This window comes from Etheostoma cragini, chromosome 2 (assembly GCF_013103735.1).
Source record: "Etheostoma cragini isolate CJK2018 chromosome 2, CSU_Ecrag_1.0, whole genome shotgun sequence".
NCBI classification, from domain to species: domain Eukaryota; kingdom Metazoa; phylum Chordata; class Actinopteri; order Perciformes; family Percidae; genus Etheostoma; species Etheostoma cragini.
Genome location: NC_048408.1, coordinates 12523450 through 12548834, shown reverse-complemented (window position 1 = coordinate 12548834; position 25385 = coordinate 12523450). Strand labels below are relative to the sequence as shown.

Here is a 25385-nt window from a genome sequence, read left to right as displayed (position 1 = left end):
TTGTCTAATAAAACTGGATAGCCTCCAAATACCTATAGGGACCTCGGCTAGTTAGAGCAATAACAGTCTATCAAAAGAGAAAGCAAAGTGATTACTTAGAGGGTAATAAATACAAGGTCCATGCTGGGGAGGGACTAGGCATAGAGTAAGAGAGAACAAGACAGACAGAGAATGGGACAAAGAGAAAGACAGGAAAAGAGATAGGAAAAGCTTAGATAAACTCCAGATCTCTTCAACTACTGTACTGTAGAAAAATCTGGTCCAAAAGAAGATATACGTACAACCAGCATCCAAATACGTAGAAAAAGCAAGCTATGGAAAAAACTCAGGTGGGTACGTATGAACATTTGCAGGTACTGAATCATTCAGGCCTAAGGCCTAGGTAACCTTGTAAATCTTTCAAGAGATACAAGATAAGATAGTGTCCGTTGAGAAAAAAATTTAAAGTCCAAACAGTTAAATACACATGCATTTTAAATATGAGGACCTTGCTTATTGTCCAGGTGACAGGTAAAAATCCAATAGGTATTATTTCAGGTAAAACAAGTAGAGGTTTTTTTCATCTCCAGGATACTTTGAAAGCTACTTGACACTGCACTTTGTAACTGTGTAAATTTGTGTAAAATAGTTTAACATTCAGGTGAAATGTGCTGCAAGAAAGAACCACCAAACAAAGAACACGATCAAAGCCACTGTATGCATTTCTATGACAGCCAAGGGCAAACACTACACTTGTGAAAGAACACTGAGTTCTAAAGGAGATATTGTACCTTATTCAAAATGACAAAATAGTTCAAGTTTGTATGTCAAGATTGTTGTGAATTTTTTAGCAGCATTTAAAAACCAATCAAGTACGCTTTGATTGCTTAAACAGATGAAGCAATTAGGTAACCCTGGTTTTAACAATCACAAACGTACCCACATACAGGAACATACACACACAGGAAAAAAATAAATAAATAAAAGGTTTTCACTGTCTTCCTCATTCCCAGCATGTCTTAAATGGTAGAGTAGTGCTGACCTGAAGCAACGGCTTTAGGGCCAGAGAACTGGACACAATAACACCACCATCAATTGCAGCCCTGAGAGAGGAAAGAAAGAGTCCAATCAGAGAATTAGAAAGATGTGGGGCAGACAGGTGGATCGACAGCCTCAAGGCAGAGGGAGATGGTGGAAAAGGGGATGACAGAGAGGACAGAGGAGAGACAGACTGCTGGTCACCCCTCTAACTAAGTGACGGGATGAGGATAATAAAGAGTCAGTCACACAGAGTGAGCGGTGGCCTCAGAGGGGGAAGAGAGGGAGGGTTCAGAGCAGAGGGGTGACAGGAGTAAGAGATGGACTTCATCAAGACTGCTGCCTGATGGTCAGGGTTCAGACTCTTGCTCTGTGTCTGGCCCTCTGTCTTCAGGCCATGGTGTGTGTGTGCGTGCATGTGTATGTGTCAGTGTGTGTGCCCTGGCTCAATCTCCAATGACTGGTGAGCGATTCATTGCCCCCCACTAGAGTTGACCAAAGCCTTTCCACTGCAGGCCTTGATTCATTTTAGCTAATGTATTACTGGCGGAGCATTGCCGTCCGCTGTCTGCTGACTGGGCTGGACTGACCTAAACACATTTGCCGAGCTGCACTGGGCTTTTCTTAAGATTTACCAGAAAGGCAGTACAGCCTTCATCAAAGCAGATCCAAAGGCTTAAGGGCTGTGCAATTATCCGATTTTTAATCGTGATTACAATTTTTGCTTTCAACAATCCCAAAAACAGAGTGACTGAAAAAAATGAACAATTTGCACATTACGTTTTGCAAGTCAACTCTTATATTGTCCTGTGTTCTGAATGGAGAAAAAAAGGCTGAAACAAGAAAAGAAATTTCACAGTCAAGGTGTTTTCACTGTTGATTTGTTTACCTGTGTCACTGTTGTTGTATTTTAATTTCAATAATTTAGTCTTTCACAAAGTCAATGAGTAATCTTGTAAAATTATCAAGTTTATGATTCTTTCCATATTCGAGAAGCCCTAAAAGGCATTTCTTCATTGCGTTCAGATTACACATACAAATTTTAACAATTGAACCCTAACGTGCCATTCTTTGCTTCATTTTACATTTTACAAGTTTGGTTTAGGGTGGAAAAATCTAATTCATCCAAACCTATATGTCTCAAAGTACAGGTGGTGCAAAGAGAATTTCGATTAGATTTATACACTGCTATAAGCTATTTCATATTTGTTAGAAGGAATAGGGAATGACTATTTATGTATTCCTTTATCTTCTTCATTCAAAATACAAAGGAGCAAATTATTTTGGGATAATTTGGAACTTAACACATACACACAGAAACCCTTTATTACAGGGTCATAAAACCAGGATTATCTTGATGTGGCTCGCTGTGCAAGGAGAAGTGGAGAGGAGATAGAGAGACAGAGCGTGAGACAGAGTAAGAAGAAGGGGGCGCTGGTCTGTCTTTCCTTGGGAACCAGACTGCTCCACCTAGCTGCCCATTAACAAGAGAATTCCTCTACAAACTGTTTGTGTTTTCAGTCTAAATCATCCAGGGTGCTGCTTACCAAAGCACAAGACAGTCACACCATGCCTGCCCTCTCTTTTCTGTCATGGCTAACATTCCCTTCCTTGTTGTGCCTGAGTCCTGTCTACTATCAACATGTGGCACATGTCCTTGACAAGTCAAGAGAATCCTTCTCCATAGGAGTTGTGCAGCAGCGTCAACCATGCACCCCTTTGCCTCTCTTTCCCCCTTTTCTTCCTCATTCTGCCTCCACTCTTTTACTCTCCCTCTCTTAATATTGAGTTGCCGGGGCAAAATGGGGCCTGAGGAATCTAATAACTGTGACAGTGGGGCTTTTTTGGCATTGTTCCTGAAACTGTGCAGACACACACAGGGTTGTCTGCTGGCTCTAATGAAAGGTTAAATGAATAGGACAAAGTGACAGGAGGTAGAATAAAGAAACAAGAAGGAGGAGAGAATGTGTGTGTAAGCATGTGTCTATGTCCCTGTGTGTGTGTCTCAGAGGCCAGCCTCCCTAACTCAGGGAACAACGAGGACAGCGCCACCACAGCGCCACAATATTCAAAACAGATTGGTCTGCAACAGGGTGTGTGTGTGTGTGTGTGTGTGTGTGTATGTGTGTGTGTGTGTGTGTGTGTGTGTGTGTGTGCGTGTGCGTGTGTGTGTGTGTGTTTGTGACTTACTAGGACACAGATGCTGAAGTGGAATTCCAGCATGGGGTTCTTTGATAAATGTTAAGGTCACTGGCAGAGGGTAGGGGTGGAGGCTGGATGGGGAAGAGAGGGCGGGAGAGCGGGTGCAGTGGGGGAGGAGGCAGAGGGAGTGACGAGGGGGGACGCATGTCTTGTCTTGTGCCTCTCTCTGCCTGTGCCTGGGTGGAATGTGGAGTCACATGAAAGAGGCCCTCTTTCTCTCTCCCTCTCTCTGAGACTCGTCTCTTGTGTCTGTTTCAAAAGCGCCACTGTCCCCCTCCTGACACACTACCTGTCAGCAGATTTCCCCTCAGCTCCAAAAACACACAGCCACAGATGCATGTGAAAACACACAGACACACAATCATCTGCACATAAGCATACACATACAGATGTGCCTTTCACACAGTTTAGTTTCCCTAAAACAGGAAAAGTGAACTAAGGCCCAAACAAACACACTAAATCCCATCAACTTTAGACTGCCTTAATTACTATGATTATCACTGTGAATAGCAACTTTGTGGCCAACAATCACGGGTTAGGACTTATAACATGTCATCCAGGTTTTGTGGTGTTGTATTGCATGGCACAATACAGTTCAATAGATGCAGCATAATCAATTAAACCTGCATATTAGAGATTGTGACATAGATTGAGACACTGAGATGTAAATGTCACAGTCAAATTTAATATATGGCAAATATGTGGCATCAGATTGACAGAGGAAGTTTCTATAAGATTGAATCAAATCATGGCCTCCCAACTTGTTGCCACTCACAACAAGGTGGAAGTGGCCATGGATAGCTATAAAGCCTCTACTGGCTGACTTCCCTGACTCTCAGGAAGGGCATAAAGTTTGCGGATTTTTCTGATCTGATGCCTTTAGCAGCAATAAGGCATCATTTGGCAGTGGCTTCTGAAACTGTTACACATCACAGATGTGAAAACAGTATGGCAATATTTAGGCACAAACACAACTTTGTTAGTTAGGGAAAGAGCATGGTTTGGTTTAAAATGAGTACTAGAAAAATGTTGTGGTTTGGGTAAAAATTACTATCTTATTAAAGACAGGGGACCTAGTCATAGTCACAGAACGATCGTGGTCTTGGTGAAATTGTACCAATTTTGACTGTTGGTGGAAAACGGAGTGCGGACAGCAGTCTCCCATGGCATCGTACCATATTTTGTTGACCCATCCACCCACCACGACCACCTCCCTATGGAGAGTTGAAGTCCCTCCCCTTCCTCTAGGACACCATGGGACCTTAATTCGGAAAAATAATGTACAGTAGTGAATACAGAAAGACAATTTATCCCATGGATAACAAATATGATGATCAATATCTAAAAGATAATTTTGCAACTCAAGAAAGTCTCAGTTTGTCATAAAACCGTTGAAGTATTAGACTGTAAAAATGCATACTTAAAAAGGATACAGACTTTAAAATCTCATGGGTGACGTCTCTCTGAAACTTTGATGTCAGTGTTTCGTACCGGGATGTAAAGTTACTCACACAAGCAACAGATCTTGCCCGTTCTTTCGCTTCTCAGCTGGATAAAACACATTAGGTAAGATAATGTCACATGTGTTGTGGATACAACTAAGCTTGCCAGCTAGCAAGGAAGCCGAGCATTAAGCAAGGTGACGGATATTGTGGTAGACAACAGATGTTGTTCACTGAGCAGTTTCACACAAAACTAATGGGTACTGCAACAAACCAATGACAAACTGACTTTCTTTACTTGCAAAATTAACTTTTGAATTGACGAGTGTCATGTGTAATTCATGGCTCAATTAAAACGAAAAAAAATAATTGTTCTCTCCCTGTTTACTATATATTTTATATTGACATTAACTGATACACTGCCGTCTGGTGGACAGAACATTTACAACTTAAGTTTTAACCAATATAGGTCTTACTGAAGTCATTTAATGGTCAAAATATTATCAATAAATATTTGAATGTATTCAAATATTAAAAAACAAACAAACTTTGAATATGATTTTTGGACAAAAGTCAAAGCCCTAATATAAACACATTATATTATATTACATTATACACTAACCAGCGTTCACAACGTAATTGAATGCACAGACAATGCACTAACATCCTTCACTGATGTTCTTCTAAAAATGATATCCACAGTCAATAACACATTTCATACAAGGACAAAGAAACCAAACTGCATTAAGACTGGGTTAAGAGGCTAGATCATACACTCAGCTCACAAGGTTCCAAGCAGAGGTGTCAAAAGTATTCACATTCATTACTCAGGTAGATACTAGGGTTTAAAAAGACAATAATAAATTGGGATTTATTATGTGGTTTCCGGGTTGCTAGCTACCACAGATTGGAACCAAACTGCCACTTACTATTTTGCCTTAAAGTTGTGGTATAACTTACTAAAAGCAAAAGATTGTTTAAACAAAATATCTGAGCAATTTACATTCTGTTATTAAACCTGTCAGTTTACGACCTATTTTTTTCCCTACCTTGCCATCCACCTATCATTCTCTGCCATCCGCTCACTGAGGTAGCTTCTTCTTCTTTTTTCCAATTTGCGGTGGGTGGCAACCAGTGTTAAGGTGCATTACCACAACCTAGACTGAGGTCGCTGATCTGCTAGGGAGCTTTAAAGGAAACACATTGACGGAAAAAAAGGAAACCCTGTGAAAGTTCTGATGTTCACAAGTTGTTACATCAACTCATTTAGAGACTATGTTTTCTACAGCTATGAAGAAAACAGTCATAGTTTGAATTATTAACAAAAAGAAAAATGTAAACATATATACGTTTGTAAAGATGAGTTAGAAGACAGCCCTGGCCCAATCAAACCCCCCGGTTTCTACAAGTCAACACTCAAATAGCGCAAGTAAAATGCAAGCCGTTACTCAGCTTGTGAAGACAGCTGTAATAGTTGTGTATATCCGTTCGTAGTAGCATATTATGTGTGTCAGATATGCTGCTATTGTTTTCATGCTGCTATTAATTTTTGTTTATTTGCACGTGGGACACTGCGCTTATTTTTCCTTTCTTTCTTTTATATTGTTTTTTTTATATCAGTGAGTGCATCACAATTGTGTTGTATTGTTGTCTTTCACAGCAGTAAAAATTACAATACAGTTTCTTCTGTCTTATGTCCTATGATGGACAACAAAATGCAGCAGAAACACCTCCTGTATGGATATGCAGGGATTTATTACACTATGCTACACTATGTGGAAAAATAATTTCCTGTTCACTCTTTCTTTTGTAATAGTGAAATGTTAAAACATATAGCCTACTGTACAGCGTATAGCAGATCTTTCCTAAGTTCAAAGTCCTCTCTGAACATTTTACAGAGTGGCTCAAATCTATCATCTGTGTTGAATGTCTGCTCTGAAAATGCTTTAATTTTCTACCATTTCTACCAATCAACACATTGAACAAAAGGTTTGTCTTTTCATCAACTATGTACACAATGGTATTTATTGGTTAAAATATTCAACATAGCCTTGCATTGCTCAATTGTGATACTTTTATGCAATCATAGAAGTGTCCCCACACTCACTTACTTAACTCTGTCAGTGTACCAAAGCATGACTGAGAGTTCAGCCAACACTTAAATCTCATTCAAAGATAGTTATAGTTACTGTATATAAAATAAAGGTAACACACTATGACCCTTCTTCTGTGAGCATATGTAGAGTCCACTAATGGACTTTATAAGCTTGCCAAATCACTCCTATGAAGTAATGTATGCATAATGACATTTTCATGTAACGTTTTTGCCATTCAGGACAGACTCACTAATGCTTCCTGGTTTAAATTGCTTTGGTATTCAGGCATAAGTTAGAAGGTGTAACGTTGTGTGTGTGTGTGTGTGTGTGTGTGTGTGTGTGTGTGTGTGTGTTTTTGTTTTTACTCTCTTTCACAAAGGAGTTGCTCTGTAATGGACTGTATGGCTAAACATGATGCTTCACTCTTTGCTGTAACACTAACAAGACACAAACGTATGACCTTAAGCATCAACTGAAGTAGGAGGGCGAAGGCCAGGCAATGCAAACTGGTCCTGACTGGCCTTACACACTGCTAAATGCAGGCCAGCAACAAATCCACCAACCATGGCTGCTTGCATGAGGTAATCACAGGAAGGCCAGTGGTCGCCACTCTGCTTATAAAAATCATGGAAATAAAGGATTGGAAGGGTGAAGGAGCACCTCTTCTTATTGATGTCAGTGTACCTGAAACACAGATGGGCAGAGGTGCAAACTGTGGAGTGGGAGCCCAGATCTAGAGTCCTAAAAGCAGCCTGCTTGTTCCCATTCCCATTGCTTACAACATCTACCTGGTACACTGCCACAGTGTACATCATGCCACAATAAGAGTAGGGCAGGAAAGGAAAGCATTGCATCAGGGAACATGGCCACACTTGATCACAGTTAAGTATCTCACTTGTCAGTTGCTGTAAGATAGTGAAAACTGGGCTACAGTACGTTATAACATCCATATCTGCAACAAGCACTGAGGTTATTTGGATTGTCCTGATTGGCTGAACCAGTACGTAAATATTTAGAGCCCTGCCCCGCCAGAGTAAATAGACAAGCCTATAGACCCTGTTATGGTCCTTCAAGCCACCATGGTTGCATTTTTCTTATTGAACAGGTATTATAATCGCTTTTACCAAACAGTATTGAGTTACACTGTGCAACTAAGCAAAACGTACTATGGTGTACTGTGATAGAAGCCTGAAGAAGAAAATGTCTGGAATGAAGTGTGAAGTTTACTTGGTTCTTTCTTTGGACTGCACATAAACAGTTTTTAAATTAGAGAAATTGGGATTAAGAACCGAGAGGAATCATTTCAAAGTCTACTCAGGTAAAAATAACACTGTCAGGCAGAGTTACTAGCAAGGAACTAGACACTCAGTGCAATAATTCCAAAGTCAACATGCTACGTCTCAGTCCTCAGGAATTTTTCATGAGCCACCACTTATCTTGTCATATCAGATTTCTTCCACTAGCTTTTTTGGAGGGAAGAGAAAAGACACCTTTAGGGCAAATTATTCTCTTTTAATCATATCACTCCGTATGGCCTGAAGAGATCTTTCCTTGTCTTTTGAGTCACTGAGGCATGGGCCACTAATGCACACACACCCACAAAAAAAGAAGGCACACCATCGTACAAATAAACATCCACATATATAGTATGTATTGAAACAGCAGCAGTTAGGTGTCTTTTTTATCTGAAAGCAAGAAATAAGACTCACGCAGGAAAATAAAAAATACAAGAAGAAATCAAGGAACAAAGTGGTGTCTAGAGTTTCCATCACAAGTGAAATCCCAGATTTTCTCACTCACTGTTCATGGAACAAAACCGAACAACTTTATTCTGGAGTACAGTCAGTGCAGGAGGGAGCCATAAAATATAAATTATACCACATAACCCTATACCTCCCAACTGAGCCATTTGGTTACAACTATACTTCTGTTCGTTACATAAGTCCAACGTCTCTATAGCGTCGACATAAGTTATTTTCTAGCCCTGCTGAAGAACATATGGATTACAAGTGAAATGTAATTTCCCTTCCGATCGGACAGTTGCCACCCAGTGACACTGAAGTGTTTATTTTACACAGTTGCCGGTAATTAGTTCTGGACAAAATCAATTAAGGCCACCTCCAAATTACAGCTGAAAATGTAAGAATCATGACCGTGTCTAGCAGGAAGAAAGAAAAATGCAGCAGAGGGTGTATTTCTAATGTGCAAAATGTGTTCTATCATTTCTCACTTTAAACAAATAAAGACAGAGGGAGTGTGTGGCTTCTGCACACACTGGGTGTGTTCACATACGAAGACCAAAGTTTTCCTGATTCCTTCTTTAGGGAATATGATAGTGTTTGGATTTGCATGTGAAATAAAGCCCGTAGAAGAAAAAAAAAAGACATACAAAATGCAACACATGTAAGTACAAGTATCACTTTACAGTTTAAACACAGCTTGTAGCACTGAGCCTGATTCAAATCTCATTAACTTGCGATTTCCAAGAGTGATCTGTATTCACACTACAGAGACAATACTATCATTTAGCAGATTATAAACTGTTAGAGATACAAGAAGTACAAGACTAAACACGTCTTAAATGCTAATGTGGTAACAGCTGTTAACCCTACTCAGACTTATTCTGCTATTTATTTCTCTTTTTTTCACAGGAACACAGACCAAATTTCATAATGTATTCAGAGGAAACTGGAGAGTTTTCATGAGTGTAAGTGTGTAAAGATTTAGTTTCTTACTTTGTGTGCTGAGGTACAAAAAATATAATTATGTCTACTATATATATATTGTTTTAAATCAAGTATTTCTCATGCTGTGCTCTTTATTAAATTAGGACTCCTGCCATCCAATTTGTTTAAACATATCACAGTGTCTCTGTTTAGTCGCTGAAGCCTGTAGCTTTGGTTACAGAGATTTTCATTTCAAGCCACCACTAGGTATATGACCCCACTCCCCCTCTCAAAATATTACCTTTTCTGCCACTGCCAAGACACACTATCAGTCACTCGAGAGATTATTGAGGCTAAGGACAGATGGAGAGGAGCAGAGCTGTATGGGTGCTGCAGTGACCAACTCCTGGATAAAGAATAACACTACAAGAATGTTGCTTTGATGTTGTTGAGGCTGAATATCTATAACTGCTAGCACGAGTGAAAGTACATATTTCCCTTCATCTAAAATAAATGTTTGTTTTTTTCTGCCTGCTCTGCCCTTACACACATTTCCTTTCACCAGTGCATTGCTGGGGTTAAGCTCTTAACATTAGAGCGCAGCCTCTTCATGACTAAAATTTTACAGAAAAAGCATCTGAACAGGAAGGTCAAGTAGTGATTATCTCCCTCAATTAATCACATAAATATAGAAATAAGCAAGTACACAAATGAAAAGAAAGGAGAGCAGCGAAATATATAAATGTAGTAAATGGGATATCAATGGATCCTTTATGCAATTAGCACCCATTCCTTTGAAATTAAGAGGCATGGAGTGAGAAAGTAAGAAGAGCAGGGGAAATAGAGAGGATGGAATAGAGGGAGAAGAAGAGGAAAGAGTTCTCGATGTGAGCAGTAATCAGAGGAAGCCAGCAGGGGGGACAGGGAGGGTTGGAGGGGTCAGAGCGAAGCACCACTAAGCAGCCTTTCTCTTCATTAGCAGCCTCTCTAAGGGGGGCGTCACAGGCCTACCTGTCCAGCAGATTATTGAACCGACTAACCAGTGGCTCCCACCCCACACACACACACTCTCACACACTCACCCCTCTCTGATTCCCACAGACCCAGAGGAATCACGACCTAGCTGCAGCCTTGCTGACACTTTAACTTTTTCTTTAACCTCACGTAGCAGCACTTAAGGCTGAATCCACTCAGTGCATAACGAGGATATTTACCTCGACATTTTCATCATTATTTTATATGAACTTTTGTTCCAACTTATTTTTTTTTTTTTAAGTTCATGTATTTTCACGCAGCAACACACCAGCACGTTTTCTCTGCCAATAACTTTGAGAATGTAAAAGGTGTATAATTATCCAACACACAAGAGAGAGAGAGAAACAGAAAAACCCACATAAAAAGAAATACCGGCATTTAAGCTTGTGTGACTTGTGTAGTAAAGGAAATTAGACTTTTACAGATTGGCCGGACTGGTCTGGCATGGAGAAAACAGCATGGAGATAAAAGTAATGAAATGACACTCCAGGAATGTAAATTGGCATTCTTCAGTGTAGAAGCAGCACCAGCTCAGGCTCATGAAACATCCCTGACACACACTCAGACCAGGCCAAAATAGTGTGCTACACATTAATCTCACACACATCTCACTGATGAAAGTGTGAAGGTACTTTTGTGCTGCTTTTAAGTGGAGCCATTCATCTCAATCTCTCTCTCACTGTTTCTCTTTTTCTACTCCTGTCCCTCCGTCTTCCCTGTCTCCTAAAGCCTTCAGATATGTCCACGCAGAAATGTCTTACACTGACACGAAATGCCTCTGTGTGCTTCTGTTTGTGTTTCAGGTTGGCCAAGTGTTCCCTGCGTATTCCTTTTTAGGTACCGTAGCACATAATCAGACAGTGAAACAAGCGTATTTAGCAACAACAACAAAAAGAAGTCAGATCACAGTGTTGTTCAGCTCCAGTAAACAGCATCGTAAAAAGCAACTATTTAATGACGTAAAACTTTTGTTTTCATTGACATCTAACACAGCAAAATGTGTCACTCCAGACACACTCTAAAAAAGACTTCCACAAAAAGACCAAATATTAACTGAAACAAAACAGTGAATATTTCAAGAAATCCATGAAACCTATAGCATGCACTACAGGACGGAATCCTGCAGAAAGGTGAAGCAGGATTTTCAGCAGAGGGATTTTAGGCCCGAAAAATAACTTGAGAAAGGTTGCTGCCAGCTATGAAATGAAGTCTGATAGCATTTCTTGAAGTTCAGACAGACAACATATGTTTATCAGTCCTGTTTTTGTGTGTTCGCTAAGGACATTGCACTAAATTGCTTGAGTTGTAGCTTTCAGTGGTTTGAATGCATTTGTAAATGTGAAGGCCCAAATCTACAGGTAGCACAAAGTAGCTTACAACATAAATAAAATGTAAACAAATAAAAAAAATGTTTCCACTGTGTCTGGGGTTTAAGATTTGCCCTTAACGTCTTGTAGCCCAAAGATTTTTAGAGAATGGGGAGCAGAGAACACTTTCAAGGTGTGACGAAAACAAACTACATTAAGTGACTGAAGTAGTAATTTGTTGACTTAGGGATGTCACTGTTTGTAGTTTTTATTCGTGATTATGGCCTTAATATGCTCCCAAATGCTGATGCTTAGTTAATTTTGTAAAAGGAAAGGAAAGAAAAAGATCAAGCACTAGCAGAATAAATTGTTTTTTTGCTTTTAAATGCAGACAAATAAGCAAATGACGTCATATAAATCAGAAAGTGTGGGATCTAAAGTTACTCCTTCAGACTTTGTTTACTTTGCATCTGCTCTGATGAGTTCAGATGTCGGACCAACACTGAAGTTGTAAAACAAACAAAACAAAACAAATTCCATAGTGTGTTATTGTGTTATGTTTCATCTTAATAACTTAAGTAGGCACGAGGTGAAAAATCATATTTACCATTGCTGCATGTTGTTTCTGACAGACCCCGGGGCTCCTGGCACTTTTCAAAGTTGGCGTCCTCAAAAAAGTCTGATTTCGCCCTCAAGTGGGGAACTTTCTCCTCTTCAATGCTGCACGCTGGTTGAGGTGGTTCACCGTCGGTGTTGCTTTCACAAACGTATCTTTGCCGTTTATCACAGTTTTTAGTATAGCCTACAACACGGGAAAACTGTCACTCTGTTTTATCCCGTAGAGAGAATCAGGGAGAAAAACGTCTTCAATGAGAAAAACGCGCGGCAGGACGTTTGGAAACGCGTCGGTCTCACGGAGAGGAACGCACGACCACGACACTCTGTCCCCTCTTCTTTTACCCAAACCGTAAACTGAAGAAGTCAAGGCAACAGTAGGGATAGCTGACACGCACAAGCTGTGTTGTAACGGCTTGTCCTACCTTGAGAAAAACGCTTAAAAAAACGCTTAAAAAACGCCTTCCTACACTCCCCCGATGATTTCCTTCTGCAGAGTCAGCGCAGTGCGCCGAGGAGAGCTGCGGACAGTCCGGGCTGGAGAGAAGGTGGCTGAGAAGTCAGTGTTTCACACGCCGTGGATGACTGTAACCCGAGTGATTGTGGGTCCAGAGAGTTTCTGTGCCCGATGAGCTAATTTACGATGCTGTGTCAGGGGAAAGAGTCGCATCTTTGTGCGACAAAAAAAGTGCCAAAAACCATCAATAAATCGGCAAAGAGGGGCGCATTTACGGCACCAGGTTTATTTTCTCTCTGGTGCTTATAGTTCAGATGTATTGTAGTCAAAATAATCTGTAGCCTATTTTAAGCAAAATCACTTGTGAGAAAATCTATCAAGCCAAACAGGAAATGAATAATACAAAATAAATACAAGTGTTTTTGAATTTCTTGCCATCTTTTAAACAGTGTGTTAGCCTTTGCGGAGTACAACAAGCTGCATTTCATTAAAGCAAACTTTCACTTTTTTCCCTTTCCCAGCCCTCGCGGGTACAGCGGCCGCCTAATGCGCTTGCACACACGCACACGTGTTTTAGGCAGCTGGAAATACTGCAGGGATGGGACACTGATGATTTCCTAAGTTGTGTCCCTCACATCCCACAGAAGTGGTCGCGCTCATTAAAGTTTCATATTGTGCACTTGTTTTTATGAGGATTTGCTCAACATCTGACTAAGACATCTCAAGAGTGAAGAGTTAAAGGAGCGAGGGGTGTGTGTGTGTTTAAGGATAGAGTGGAGCAAAAAGAGAGACATACAGCGGTCCTCACAGTGGCTGCCTGCCTCATGCAGTCTGGCTCCTCCACTGGGGTGAGAGGCAGCAGAGTCCCAGTCAAGCGTCTGGAAGCCCCACTTGCATGTTTGGTCAAGGGGTAAATAATAGATCAGGGATTAGGCTTGTGTAGAATTCATTCCAGGGTAACAAGCTACTGAGGTCCCAGGATATGCATATTCATTCCTTGGCCAAGGCAGTGGGAGAGTGAGGACCATATGCCATGTTTGTCAGAAGGCTTACATCACTAATTAAACGAGATATTACACACTTATACCAGCAACAAAACAAAAAGCATTTAAAGGACTGTCCAGGAAAAAAAACAAGGTGATTGATGGACCTCCAATGCTTTGATGCTGCTTTACTTTGACTCAGGAAGTGTTTTCTACTCAGCAGTGTTGATTAACCATATGACGCAGGGGGCTGTGGATGAATAATGTGACATTAACTACACATTAAAGAAAAACATGACCCTTTTTCTTTGCTTTCAGCATGTTGCTAAACTATCAGATGAAAAATCTCTGTTGCAACAAACACAAGAAGTGCGATAGCACAGTTATGATAGTGGGTGTGTGGATAGTCATATTGGGCATGCTGTTTTTTTAGCTTCAAACTATTTTATTAGGTTATAATTGTTGGAACAATTTTGCTTCTGTAGTGTAGAGTGGGCTGTGTGAGCAGGGTCAAACATCCCATGCTCTTATTATGGTGAAGCAAAAAGTTCCTTTAGAATTGTAACGTTCTAATGGAGGTACAGATCTAAGCCCAGGTACTGGGTAGAATGTGTAAGTGGCAACATATTTACTCTAGTTAGCAACAGCAATTAGATGTAAAAAATAAATTAAAATAAAATAAATGTATTTTAAGCAAATAAGTGTATGAGTGAGTGAGTGTATAAACCTGAAATTGTTTATACAAAAGGTATCTACAAAGTGTTTACTGACAAAGTATTTTATTTGTTTTTCCTAAAATATCCACTCTTCCAAAACAACATCTGCTCATAGCAACTGATGCACGATTGATGTTTTCTATGATTATGTTTAGGTAATTTGTTACATTTGGTTATGGAAAAATGGGGGTCTTAATTAAACAAAAGTCAACACAAAGTTAAAGCATGAGACATGTTTAAGTTTAATGTGTTAACATTTAACCACAACCATGATCTTAAAGAGACTAGAGACTTTTTGTACCTTGAAAAAATACTTCCAAAATCGTTTCAGTTGTTCATCAACTCGTAACAAAGTGATTCGCTCCACACTCCGGTCTGGCCTGTTTGCCAGACAGGGTAGCGGATCTGTAGTTTGAATCAGGGACACTTCCGCTTCCAACCTGTAGGGGGACAAAAGCGGGAAAAGTTTCATAGTTTTGCTTTAACTAAACCTTTACCAAAATGCGAGTCTCCCGTTGCCAGACCTATGTCCACAGCGATGTGAAGAGGGTCTGGCTTCACCACAGATACATTCTGGTATAGGAGATAAAAACACGTTCCGGGTTGATTGCATTTCTTTAAACCAATCACACACAGTCGTGCTAAGTTCTGGACACAACGACAGTGCTTTTGCAAAATAGCCTTGGTATGGAACATGTTTGGTGGAACATTTTCAGCCTACAAAAGAAAACGCTACATAAAATCTAAACATAAGTTGTTCACACAATACAGTAATGTGAGCTATTTAAATTAGTTACATGGTTAAATGTTACTTACCTTTTGGTTCTACACAGAATGTAGGGGCCTATTTAATAACCCCACACATGCGGTGACCCGTTCAACCCTGAACAGGTACATCTGTGACGGTGTAACATGCTGACATGCATTTTACATTAGACATCAGAGTTACACCTGTTGTACATATGAATGTTGGTTTTGAATATGATACAACAAAAATCATAACTAGGTATTGGTAAATTTAAGACAACGTTTAATAAAACTAATCATCACTTTCAACTTTTAAATGAAATGGAGCATGGTACTATGTAGTAGAGCCGATAATTGAGTAATATTTGCTTACTGTTGATATATCCATGTCCATGTATATGTCAGCCAATAAATAAGAAACAAGAAATCGCATTACAAAAATGGCACAGATACGTTTAAGGTAATTTAGGTCATTACCTCAGGATGCGTTTCAGCCACTTCATCAATCAGTCATCTTGGTGGTTCAAGAACAGATCCCATTTCACTCTATTTTCTTCTGTTTTATGTTCATGAGGAGCTCTTTCCTCGGACCAATGCCAAAACTTGGGTGGCCACACAGCATTACCGTGCCTGAACACATCCTGCATAGACACTGATCGCATAACGTGCCCACCAGAGAACAATGGCAATCTAAGGATTTTTCAAATAAACATATCACATACAGCACATATTGTGGTGCCAAGTCTTTAAAGTGCCCATATTTCTGGCATTTGGGGTGGTATTTTGGGTCTCTGGTGCTTCCACATTCATACAAACTTGGAATAAAAACTATCCATGCTGTTTTGAGTGAGATACAGGTTTCAGAATGTCCTCTGCCTTCAGTCTCTGGGTGAGCTGTTCAAAATCTGCAGGGCTTTCTACGTCACTAGTTGAGATGAGTTGGCTAACCGTAGCAGATGCTAGGGCTAGCATGCTAACTCGTTCTCAATAGCAAAACACAGCTACAGCAGACACTAGTTCACCATAATCTACAAAACAACTCTTTACTGTTCTGCAGGTATTCCACAAGTGCCCCTTGTTTAGGAGAAGCCTCCCAGCTAATCCTGCCTTGTACTGACCAAAGTTGGAGAAAGAGTTATCTAGCTGATGTGATCTTACCTAGCTACTGCGCATGTGCCAACATAGTACAGAAGTGAGATGTCTAACTATGTAGCTAAAATAGAGACCTAAACAGACAGGGTGAAAACAGGATCTGCAGCAATGTGCAGTACAACAAAAATATGGTGTTTTTTGAAAATAAAACCATGTGAACCTATTCTGGTACAACCTCAAAATACAATTATGAACTTGAAAATTAGCATAACATGGTGGCTTTAAATATCAAACAAAGCCTAAACAAGTAAACGTGCTGGTGGTAATATTGGTAGCCTCAAAAAATGTACAGTATCAGACGAGCTCTACTGTGTACCAGTCTGGCATTCAAGTGTGCATTAAATATATACTGTACAAATAACCAGTAAAGGCAGCTCAATAGAGAAGGAGAGTATATGTTTGTTTGTCCCTGTGACAGGATCCTACTGTTCACTAATTATCCAGCGGGACCTCTAATGATGAGCTATTGAACCTGCTACTGAAGTGTTCTACCTCCTGGGAAGGCCATCAGCTGCTGTACTGCACTCACAGATCCATCAAATATACAGAGGTCCTTCTGTTCATTAAGTTCCAGTCCCTACCAAAGCATAGACAGGTCCAGAAAGGTCAGTTTAACCATCCCTGGAGCAATTGAGACTTCTCAAAAAACTGTCTCATAAGTTGTCTTCACAAATAAGGAGGCATGTCACACTTATGGTAACTAAATATGTTTTTTTTACAAGTTTATTTGCCGTAGAAGGCTTCCCACAATCTGTATAACATTAAATCTTTTACCCTGGAATTGTTTAAGCAAAAAACTTTAACAGCTAAATGGCAGTTATGATCATTCACGTATTAAATATTACATAATGAAAAGGAAAACACAACTGTATACAGTTCTATGTCTCTATTTCTTACTTTGATCCTTCCAAACGCATAGAGAAGATAGCACAGGTGTGCAAGACCAATACTTTTCTCATCTAAAAGCCGACTGGACAACATTTACTCAGGGCGATCAATGTCCCATGTCCTTGGTCTTCTTTCTCATACACAAGGGAAATATGAACTTAAATACAACCTCACCTCCTTAATTTACCCTTTCACCAAGCAAAGGACAAGCTCTCTAGTATAGAAGCCCAAGGGAAATAGCCTGACTCCCTGTTCCCACACATCCTGAGGGGGCTGACCGGGGTTGGGATGGCACACTAGCTGGGTTAGCCATGAGTGAGGGTGGCCCTGAGCTTCATGGCACTGTGGATACAAACACACACACACATGCACATGTACGCTGTTGCTGCTGCCTCCAAGAGGTGGCTGGATCAATTCCTCCTTTATGAGGGCTCTAGTCTGTTGAGGATATGACCAGAAGGTCATCAGATGGGAGTCAAACAGAGGTCCGTACGCCATCTCATTGGGGCAGGGGTTAGGACATGAACAAGGGGGCTTGTGCACACAGCATGTTGGGGGGCTTATGCAAGGTCAGCAACATCACATGCATTCAGGAATGCACATGATTGCAAAGACAGTGTAAGGTTTGTCATAACTGGGAAGGTTTGAGCTAGAATTGTTGGATTAAGGTGCACAGATATTGAATAAAATGTCTTAAGGCTGAAAAGAGGGAAGAGAAGTGGTAATCAATGGTTTCTCTGTCCTGGGGTTTTGTAAGGCAGGCCAAGGTCTCACAGGACTCAGCATGAGGATGGCTCATGCTTGAGGTCAAGAGTGGCTGACATTTCTCCCACGGACTCCAGTGAGTGATATTATATCCCTCCTTGGGGCATCACTTGAATAGAAATGTGTACAGACAAGCTTCAAAATTCAACAGGCATTTATTAAGCTTTTTTAAAGATTTTTCATGGCCAATTTCAATTGCAAAAGGCAGCCAGTGTGATAACAGCTCATTATTATCTAATCTTATTCAAAAAGCTAACATTAGACATTCAACAAATAGAGACATCACCTGCGCTACAAAGTGGCTGTGTTCAAAGACTTATTTTAACTCTCATATGTTGGAGCCTGTCTCATTTCAATGCGGGTGGTTGGGTGGGGGGGTTGGGGGGTTGGGGGGGTGATGTTCGACTAAACAGTTTGAAGGTTTGATATCCCAACTGGCATTTGTACAATCAATGTTCCTTTAAAGCTAGGGACTTGTGACTCTTTAGTGTCTATTGTCATCTCCCACAGTTGTCAGGTTATTTCCACCCTCAGCATCAAAGCTAGTCCACATTAATGCAGGCAATATCCCCACTTACCTGAGGCGGCAGGCGGAGACTTTGCTTTCACAATTCTCCATGGAGTGTCATGTTTTTCCCCAGAATGTGCCTTTCTTCCTTCCTCTGTCAGCACAGCAGGGCTTGTCATTTGGTTCTTGAATTTTTCATGCAGGTGGATTTGCATGATCACAGTTCTGTGTCACTTCTTCCCCTGGTAGATTAAAGGCTGCCTAGCACTTGAACTTCCCTGTGACTTTGTTGAGGCAGAACAGAAGTGAGACAAGTTTGGTTATTGGGACTGTCAATGCAAGAGCTGTCTTGTTCTACAGGGTGGCTCTTCCAATTTTATAAGTTGGGCAATTAGACATGAGAGGCCCACAAAGACCACATCAAACAAGGGCTGGTTTGCATTTGCTACTGTGTTGTTTACATGTGCAGTTGGACATCTGAGTCAGTCATTGTCTGAGGCATTTAGTAAAGAAGTTCAACCATGCTGTGAAATTTTAGAGACAGCATATGTCTCATTTGGTTGGGCAGGGCACGTAATATCAGCAACAAAACCATGTGTTTGATCCAGCTGTACGCAGTATTCTACATATGAACTGGGGCTATAAGTGATATATATGACAAATTCAATCATAAGCAAAGTTGATCAATTGACCATCTCTCTCCAAACATTCCACAGATCTTAACAGCATTTAGAGATAAAAATATCCTTTGAGTTAGGTTTTATGTCAACAGGTATAAATTTTAGAGCTCTCGGTTATACTATGAGTATGAATCTTGGGTGAGTCTCAGTAGTAGGTTTTCAGTCGCAAACCTACAATTCCCATGACTGCCAGGAAACAAACTAATGATCCAGTGTTTAATTAAAGATTCATTCTTCACTTTCCTTTACAGAAACTAGTTCTGTACAGTATGTTAAATAAACGTGCTATCAAAATAAGATTTAACAGTTGAGCCAAATGACAATACTCATGCAACATACTTATCTTAATCCATTGTAACAATTTACATATAATTTATGCAAGGGGAATGTGTTTTGAGTGTGTAATCTTAATGATACTTATCTACACTGTGCATCATTGAATCTGGCCCGAAGAAGCAGGTTCAGTGGACAAAAAGACTAAATAAATTAGAAGATGAAACAAAAATCACAATAACCTGTTTCACACATCCAATAAAAGCAGTCAGATGAAAGAAGTGAAATCACTGATGACAGAGGTTGAAGTGAGTGTGGAAATGCAGGAAGCACGTCATTGGTGATTTCAAAGAGTGCTTGACAGAGATTTGCCTTTTATGTGCTTAAAATGCTCAAAGATCTGGATTAATCTGTCATTAGTGGCAGACAACAAACACTTTAAAGAGGGAGATGCAGTTTTTGCTTCAGACAGAAAACTTCTTCAGCAGGCACTGTTAAACATGGTAGCTCATGCCTCTTTGGAACATGTAAGCAACTGTAAATGTCTTGGGCCAAATTATACACATTTGACAATGGAAGAGGAGATTTTTTTTTTTTTTTTTTTAAGTTCCCTTTGAATTACCGACCTGCTCAGAGATTAGTGTTAATGTGATTACCTATTGACTGTATTTTGCCATGGGAGCGGCCTCTTAATTAATCCCTTTGAAAGTGTCTTAATATGATTTTATATAAGTGAATTTCATTTAAGTGAATGACCTTTGACCTGAAGATGAAGGTGCAACTGCAGTGACCAGACTTAAGACCCTGTACCAGATGTATGATGGTCATTTCTCATGAGAGAGAGAGACATAGATAGATAGAGAGAGAGAGAGCAAGACAGAGAGAGAGAGAGAGAGAGAAAGAGAGAGAGAGGCTTGTTCACAAATACCATGTGTCAGTTTGTACGTCTGAACAAGAAACAGTGGGCAGGCAGATGTTTCGCATTACGAACCAGTCTACTGCCTCTAAAATTGTTCCGCAAATGAGGATCTTAATGAGAGGCAGTGTTTGTGGGTCAAGGAACAGCCTAATCATGCTAAGTCAATTGTATCTTTTCTCTTTCTGTACGTGCAAAGTGCATGTGCGTGTGTGTGCATGTGCGTGTGTGTGTGTGTGTGTGTGTGAGAGAGAGAAAGAGAGAGAGAGAGAGAGAGAGAGAGAGAGAGAGAGAGAGAGAGAGAGAGAGAGAGAGAGAGAGAGAGAGAGGCAGAGAGCAGATGAACCAACATTTGTCTGAAGAGAAGTGCCAGTCATCATATTTCTTCATTTTCCTCTTTCACCCTGTGCTCCAAATCTGGCTGGACACTTAAGTACATTAGCCACACAATATAGAGTTGTGTTGTCTCACCAGCAAAACAGATGTTAAACACGCGTCTTTGTTCATTTTCCATTGCTTGCTGTAATTTTCAAAGCTTCCACTGAGGATTCAGAGATACAAAATGTATTGTGCATAATGTCTTTGACCTTACAATAGATCATTAAAACATATAAAACCAGGCAAATATCAACAGGGGTGAGATATAAGTGTGTCTATTAAATAAAAAGCATTTTAAACATAACTGCCATATAAAGATCAATATCATATCTTAATTTTATTTCTCTTTGTTGTCATTTGTGTGGCTGTTGAGCTTTGATATAACAGCATAACAGATTCACAGCCTCTTTAAACAGCACTTACAGACACAGATCATTCTATGTAGTGTGTGTGTGTGTGTGTGTGTGTAATAGCACCAACTTTGACACATTGCGATATTTCTCTGACAGTTTGTTGTGACATTTTATCATTCCACCTTTGATTTTTAGTTATACTAGATTACACAGTTAGTGTTAAGGCTCTGTATACAAAATGTACAATGTATAAAATATGGACATGACGTATATGAGTCTTCTTCTTTTTGCATTTTTTAATTCAAATCTGATTTCATGACAAACAATATATAATAACTTCAAAGTATATTTTAGACGTTTGTAAAGAATAATAAAAACTCACATTAACAACAAACTTCATTGATTAAATTGTAACATTGACTTTTTGAATGTAGAGCCAATATTTTGAAAATGCCCGAATAATTATGTCTGGAGGGGACTTGATATCCAAAAGCTTTTTTCCCAGAATAATGATTTGTCATAGCAAAAAAAAGCATCCACAACATTACATATTAATTAAATATTAAAATATATATGTATATATTTTTTCATTTAGAGCTAATTTATTTGACCTATGCTGGTTTGGACTTGATCTTAATCGTTGCTCAGAGTTGCTCCTGGTTAGCTAAAATGTGCTTCTGATGAGAGTCCAGTGGGAGGCATGGCTGATTGAAGAAGTCATTACCAGGGCGGTTGTATGTCAAGTTCTCTGGAGCCTAAAAAAATAATATCAAATCAAATCATGATTATTGGTCACATTCACAACAACCATACCGAACACTTTGTGCAGTAGAATTCGGTTGTGCCTACCAAGAAGCAACTAATAACCAGAAAGTAATTTGAATGAAATACTACACAATAAAATAATCAAATTGAATGAAAATGTTACAAAAGAAAGAAACAATAAAACAATATCTCAGATTGTTTCAGCAAACTAAAATGAAACCGTGAAAAATGATAACAGAATGAGTTTCAGAAAATTGAAACAATATAACCAATGCCTAATACATATTATTTTTATAGGCCTAGTCCATGCAATGAATAACAACAACGGGTGCTGGTTTTTGAATTTAATCACTGAAGTCGTGTTTAATTAGCCTACATCACACCATGCATGCACACAACTTAGAATTTTTGTTTATGCTTTCTGTTGTGATAAAGAAACACATTATAGCCCAATAATAAGCCAAATGTGGGCTTACCAATTACATATATAATAAAATATTGTATTAACCTCTAAGGTTAGGTTTTTGGTCAATGTTTTTGGTCCAAAGGGTCCTCGTTTAATGGGCTAATCTTGTACATACGATTGCATTGTACTTCATTTAAGTGTGTCCCTATATCATAGACTACCGTCTATGGTAAAAACATAGGATTTGTGAAAAGTGTAAACGTGTAACTATATGACTAAAGTGTAACTATTTCCTTAATAAGCCTAAACAAAACTTAATTATGTCGAGGACCACTTGAAACAACCATAAGCATTGCTTATGTCACGCGGATCCACCTTTGGAAACCTGTGCATTCGTTCGGATAACTCCTGCCGTACGTCAACACTAGCCATCGTAAGATGACGTAATCACGTGACGCGGAAGGAAGGACAGCAACAGAAAACAGCGGGCTCGTTTGAAAGCAGGAAAGCGTTTTGGTAGTTATTGACAACGTTGTGATTCACTGGTAAAGTTTGTTTTGGTTTTCTATAAAAGGCTACAAATGGTACGTTTAAGTGATATTTAAACTTTGGCGTTAAAGTATGTGGTGACGTTATTCTGACGTATCTCCGAGGACTGTCAACAGCAGACAGAAAAACGGAAAATATGAACGTTTGTTAAATGGGTAACGTTAGCTAGCTGAGATGCTACAGCAGCACAAGCTAACGTAATGTTGTATTAGCGACGTGTTGTAAAGCTTCTGCTACAGTGTTGATATCGGCTTGGTTTGGACGTTTCCAAAACGGGTAAGGGACAAACTGTACGTTGTTTCTAAAGTGCTTCCTATGAGCTTGATTGTCTCCTCCAGGGAGTCTAAAGACATGTAGCTAACGTTGACGTTACTAACGTCAGATGAACAGTACAGATCCCCACTCAGTATTGCATTCACAAAGATAAACTTGTTTTCAAATGAACAGTGTCATCGATGATTAGCTAAATACGAAGGGCTTATTACATGCTGACAACTGTATGCTCTTTTTATCCACTGCCACAGGTTTTCAAAGTGTCCCAACTGACCTAAGTTGTTATTTTGTTTCCCTTTCAGTCCTAAAATGTCCTCCAAAGACGACACTCGCATCCTGGTTTTGGAGGAGCAAGTACAGAGTTTATCAGATGAATTAATGCAATGCCAGGTGTGTATGAACGTATGTTCAAAAGAGATGTGCACACACTGCTGGATTGTGGTATCTGCTGTCTAGAGAATGTTATTACACTATAGTAAACACAAAGGCTTAACGCTTCCTAATAGCACGATAGCATGAAATTGCTCTTAAATACCGACATTTATTGAGTGAACTAATGACAGCAAGTTCACTCAGCAAAAGTTTGTTTGTTGAGATTACCATTAGTTGTTGTTTTGGGTCTAAAATATTCAAATAAAATACCTTCTATAATATTCATCAGTGTTTTCACTTACAGTTCATATAGTAAACAGTAAAGTAAATACACTTTACTATACTTTCACCAACTTCTACATATACATTACAAACATATGGCATGCTGTTCTAGTGAGATTTGGCCCTATAAGTGACGGTTTTCTTCATAGCAGAGTAATGTGATCCCTCCTCGCCTTGTTTGATTACTGAGTTGACAATTGTTCACTTAGTGTGAATACAATTTTTCATTTCTCTATAATGATTACATGAACTGTTATTTTTATATTTTTGAATTTTCCGTGAGCCTAATGAAGCGATGAGTAAAACTCATTTGTCTTACCTGTGTACATTTTTTGTCTGACTACATGTACATCTTACAGTTGCCATGGCCAGAACCTTTTATTATGATTTTTTTTTGCATTTTTGCTATTTGTCATTTTTATCAGACAATGAATTCCCACTAAATATCCCACCATTTCTCAACTTACTCACAATATATTTATTTTTTTGAACAGATAAAAACATAAAGTGTCATTGTGTAACATAATTAAAAAGTATTTCTGGGGAGATAAGTTAACAATGCCTGCTTGAAAGTTCATTAGTCAGCTGTTTCTGTTTCCCCTACACACATTTTAACTCATAAGGCATGAACTAATGTTTATAGTTTTGAAGGTTTAGGAGTAGCAGTTGAAATTGAGAAGCATATATACTATCAGGGAGTAAGTCATTACTTAAAGATTTGTGGATTTTACTAGGCTAAGTTGCATAAGGCATATTTTAATTGTTTAGTTGTCACTACTGATTAGCTGCAAAAGTCTGTAAATGACCTGAGCACACTTCAGCAAAGACAGTAAAAATGTGCAGCAAATATCTGCTTCCAGAGTACATTTGAATAAATGTACCCCCTATTTTTCCATTTATTTAAATAAATACAAACACATAGACACAGAAATTGCTCGTGAGCAGATTTGAGAACCTTTCATCTTGCCTTTGTAAGTCAGTTATTGAGGGATGGTGTCCTTGCATACCCACCACCAGGTGGTGCCTAATAACATGAGTAAACTTAACCCAGCATTTGTCACTGCATATTCACATTACCTTACTATACAGGTAGGTAGACAGCTGTAGGGTTCAGCAGGTGATGTGTTACATTTGAGTTTTTATTAGACTGTAGATGTCACCTGAAATGTGCCAGGAACACTTGTAACTTCACAATCTTATATAGTGAATGATGCAAAATGGATGCATGCACCTACGTAATTAGAAAAAAACAAAACAAAAAAACTAGTACAATCTTAATCAATTTGGAGCCCTTTTTATTTTAAAATAATAATTTACTAAACAGTTTGTTGATAACCATTTTCATGATTTTTTTTTTCTTGTTTCGTGTTTTGTAAAGGGTTTCCAGTGTTGGGGAAAGTAAAGGAAGTTGTATTTTTAGGCGTGTTTGCTCATCTAATAACCCAGAAAAAGCACAACTAACTGTTGTGCATCACTTATTTAATAATAGCACTGAGTAGGCCTTCGTCCTACAAACATTATGACTAGCAAATACAAGCATCT

At 39.3% G+C, this 25385-nt stretch overlaps 2 protein-coding genes across 6 annotated transcripts in view; one reads left to right on the top strand and one right to left on the bottom strand.

Annotated features, from left to right (window-relative positions):
• bnc2 (basonuclin 2) overlaps positions 1 to 13252 on the bottom strand; it is a 158918-nt gene extending 145666 nt beyond the window's left edge. Inside the window, exon 1 of the mRNA XM_034893029.1 lies at positions 12373 to 13252. Coding sequence (XP_034748920.1) covers positions 12373 to 12375 — 3 coding nt within the window. The 5' untranslated portion in view covers positions 12376 to 13252. The remainder of the gene's footprint in view (positions 1 to 12372) is intronic.
• A 9584-nt stretch (positions 13253 to 22836) lies between these two features.
• The window catches only part of cntln (centlein, centrosomal protein), an 86064-nt gene continuing 83515 nt past the window's right edge, over positions 22837 to 25385 (top strand). For 2 of the 5 annotated variants that reach the window (XR_004659509.1, XR_004659508.1), the window contains exons 1-2: positions 22838 to 23192; positions 23492 to 23579. Coding sequence is in view for 3 of the 5 variants with exons in the window: in XM_034893105.1 (XP_034748996.1) it covers positions 23499 to 23579 (81 nt within the window). In the remaining 2 variants the exon portion in view is untranslated. Of the gene's footprint in view, positions 23193 to 23491; positions 23580 to 25385 lie in introns of all 5 variants that reach the window. The other 3 variants (XM_034893105.1, XM_034893088.1, XM_034893079.1) reach the window with 3 other exon arrangements.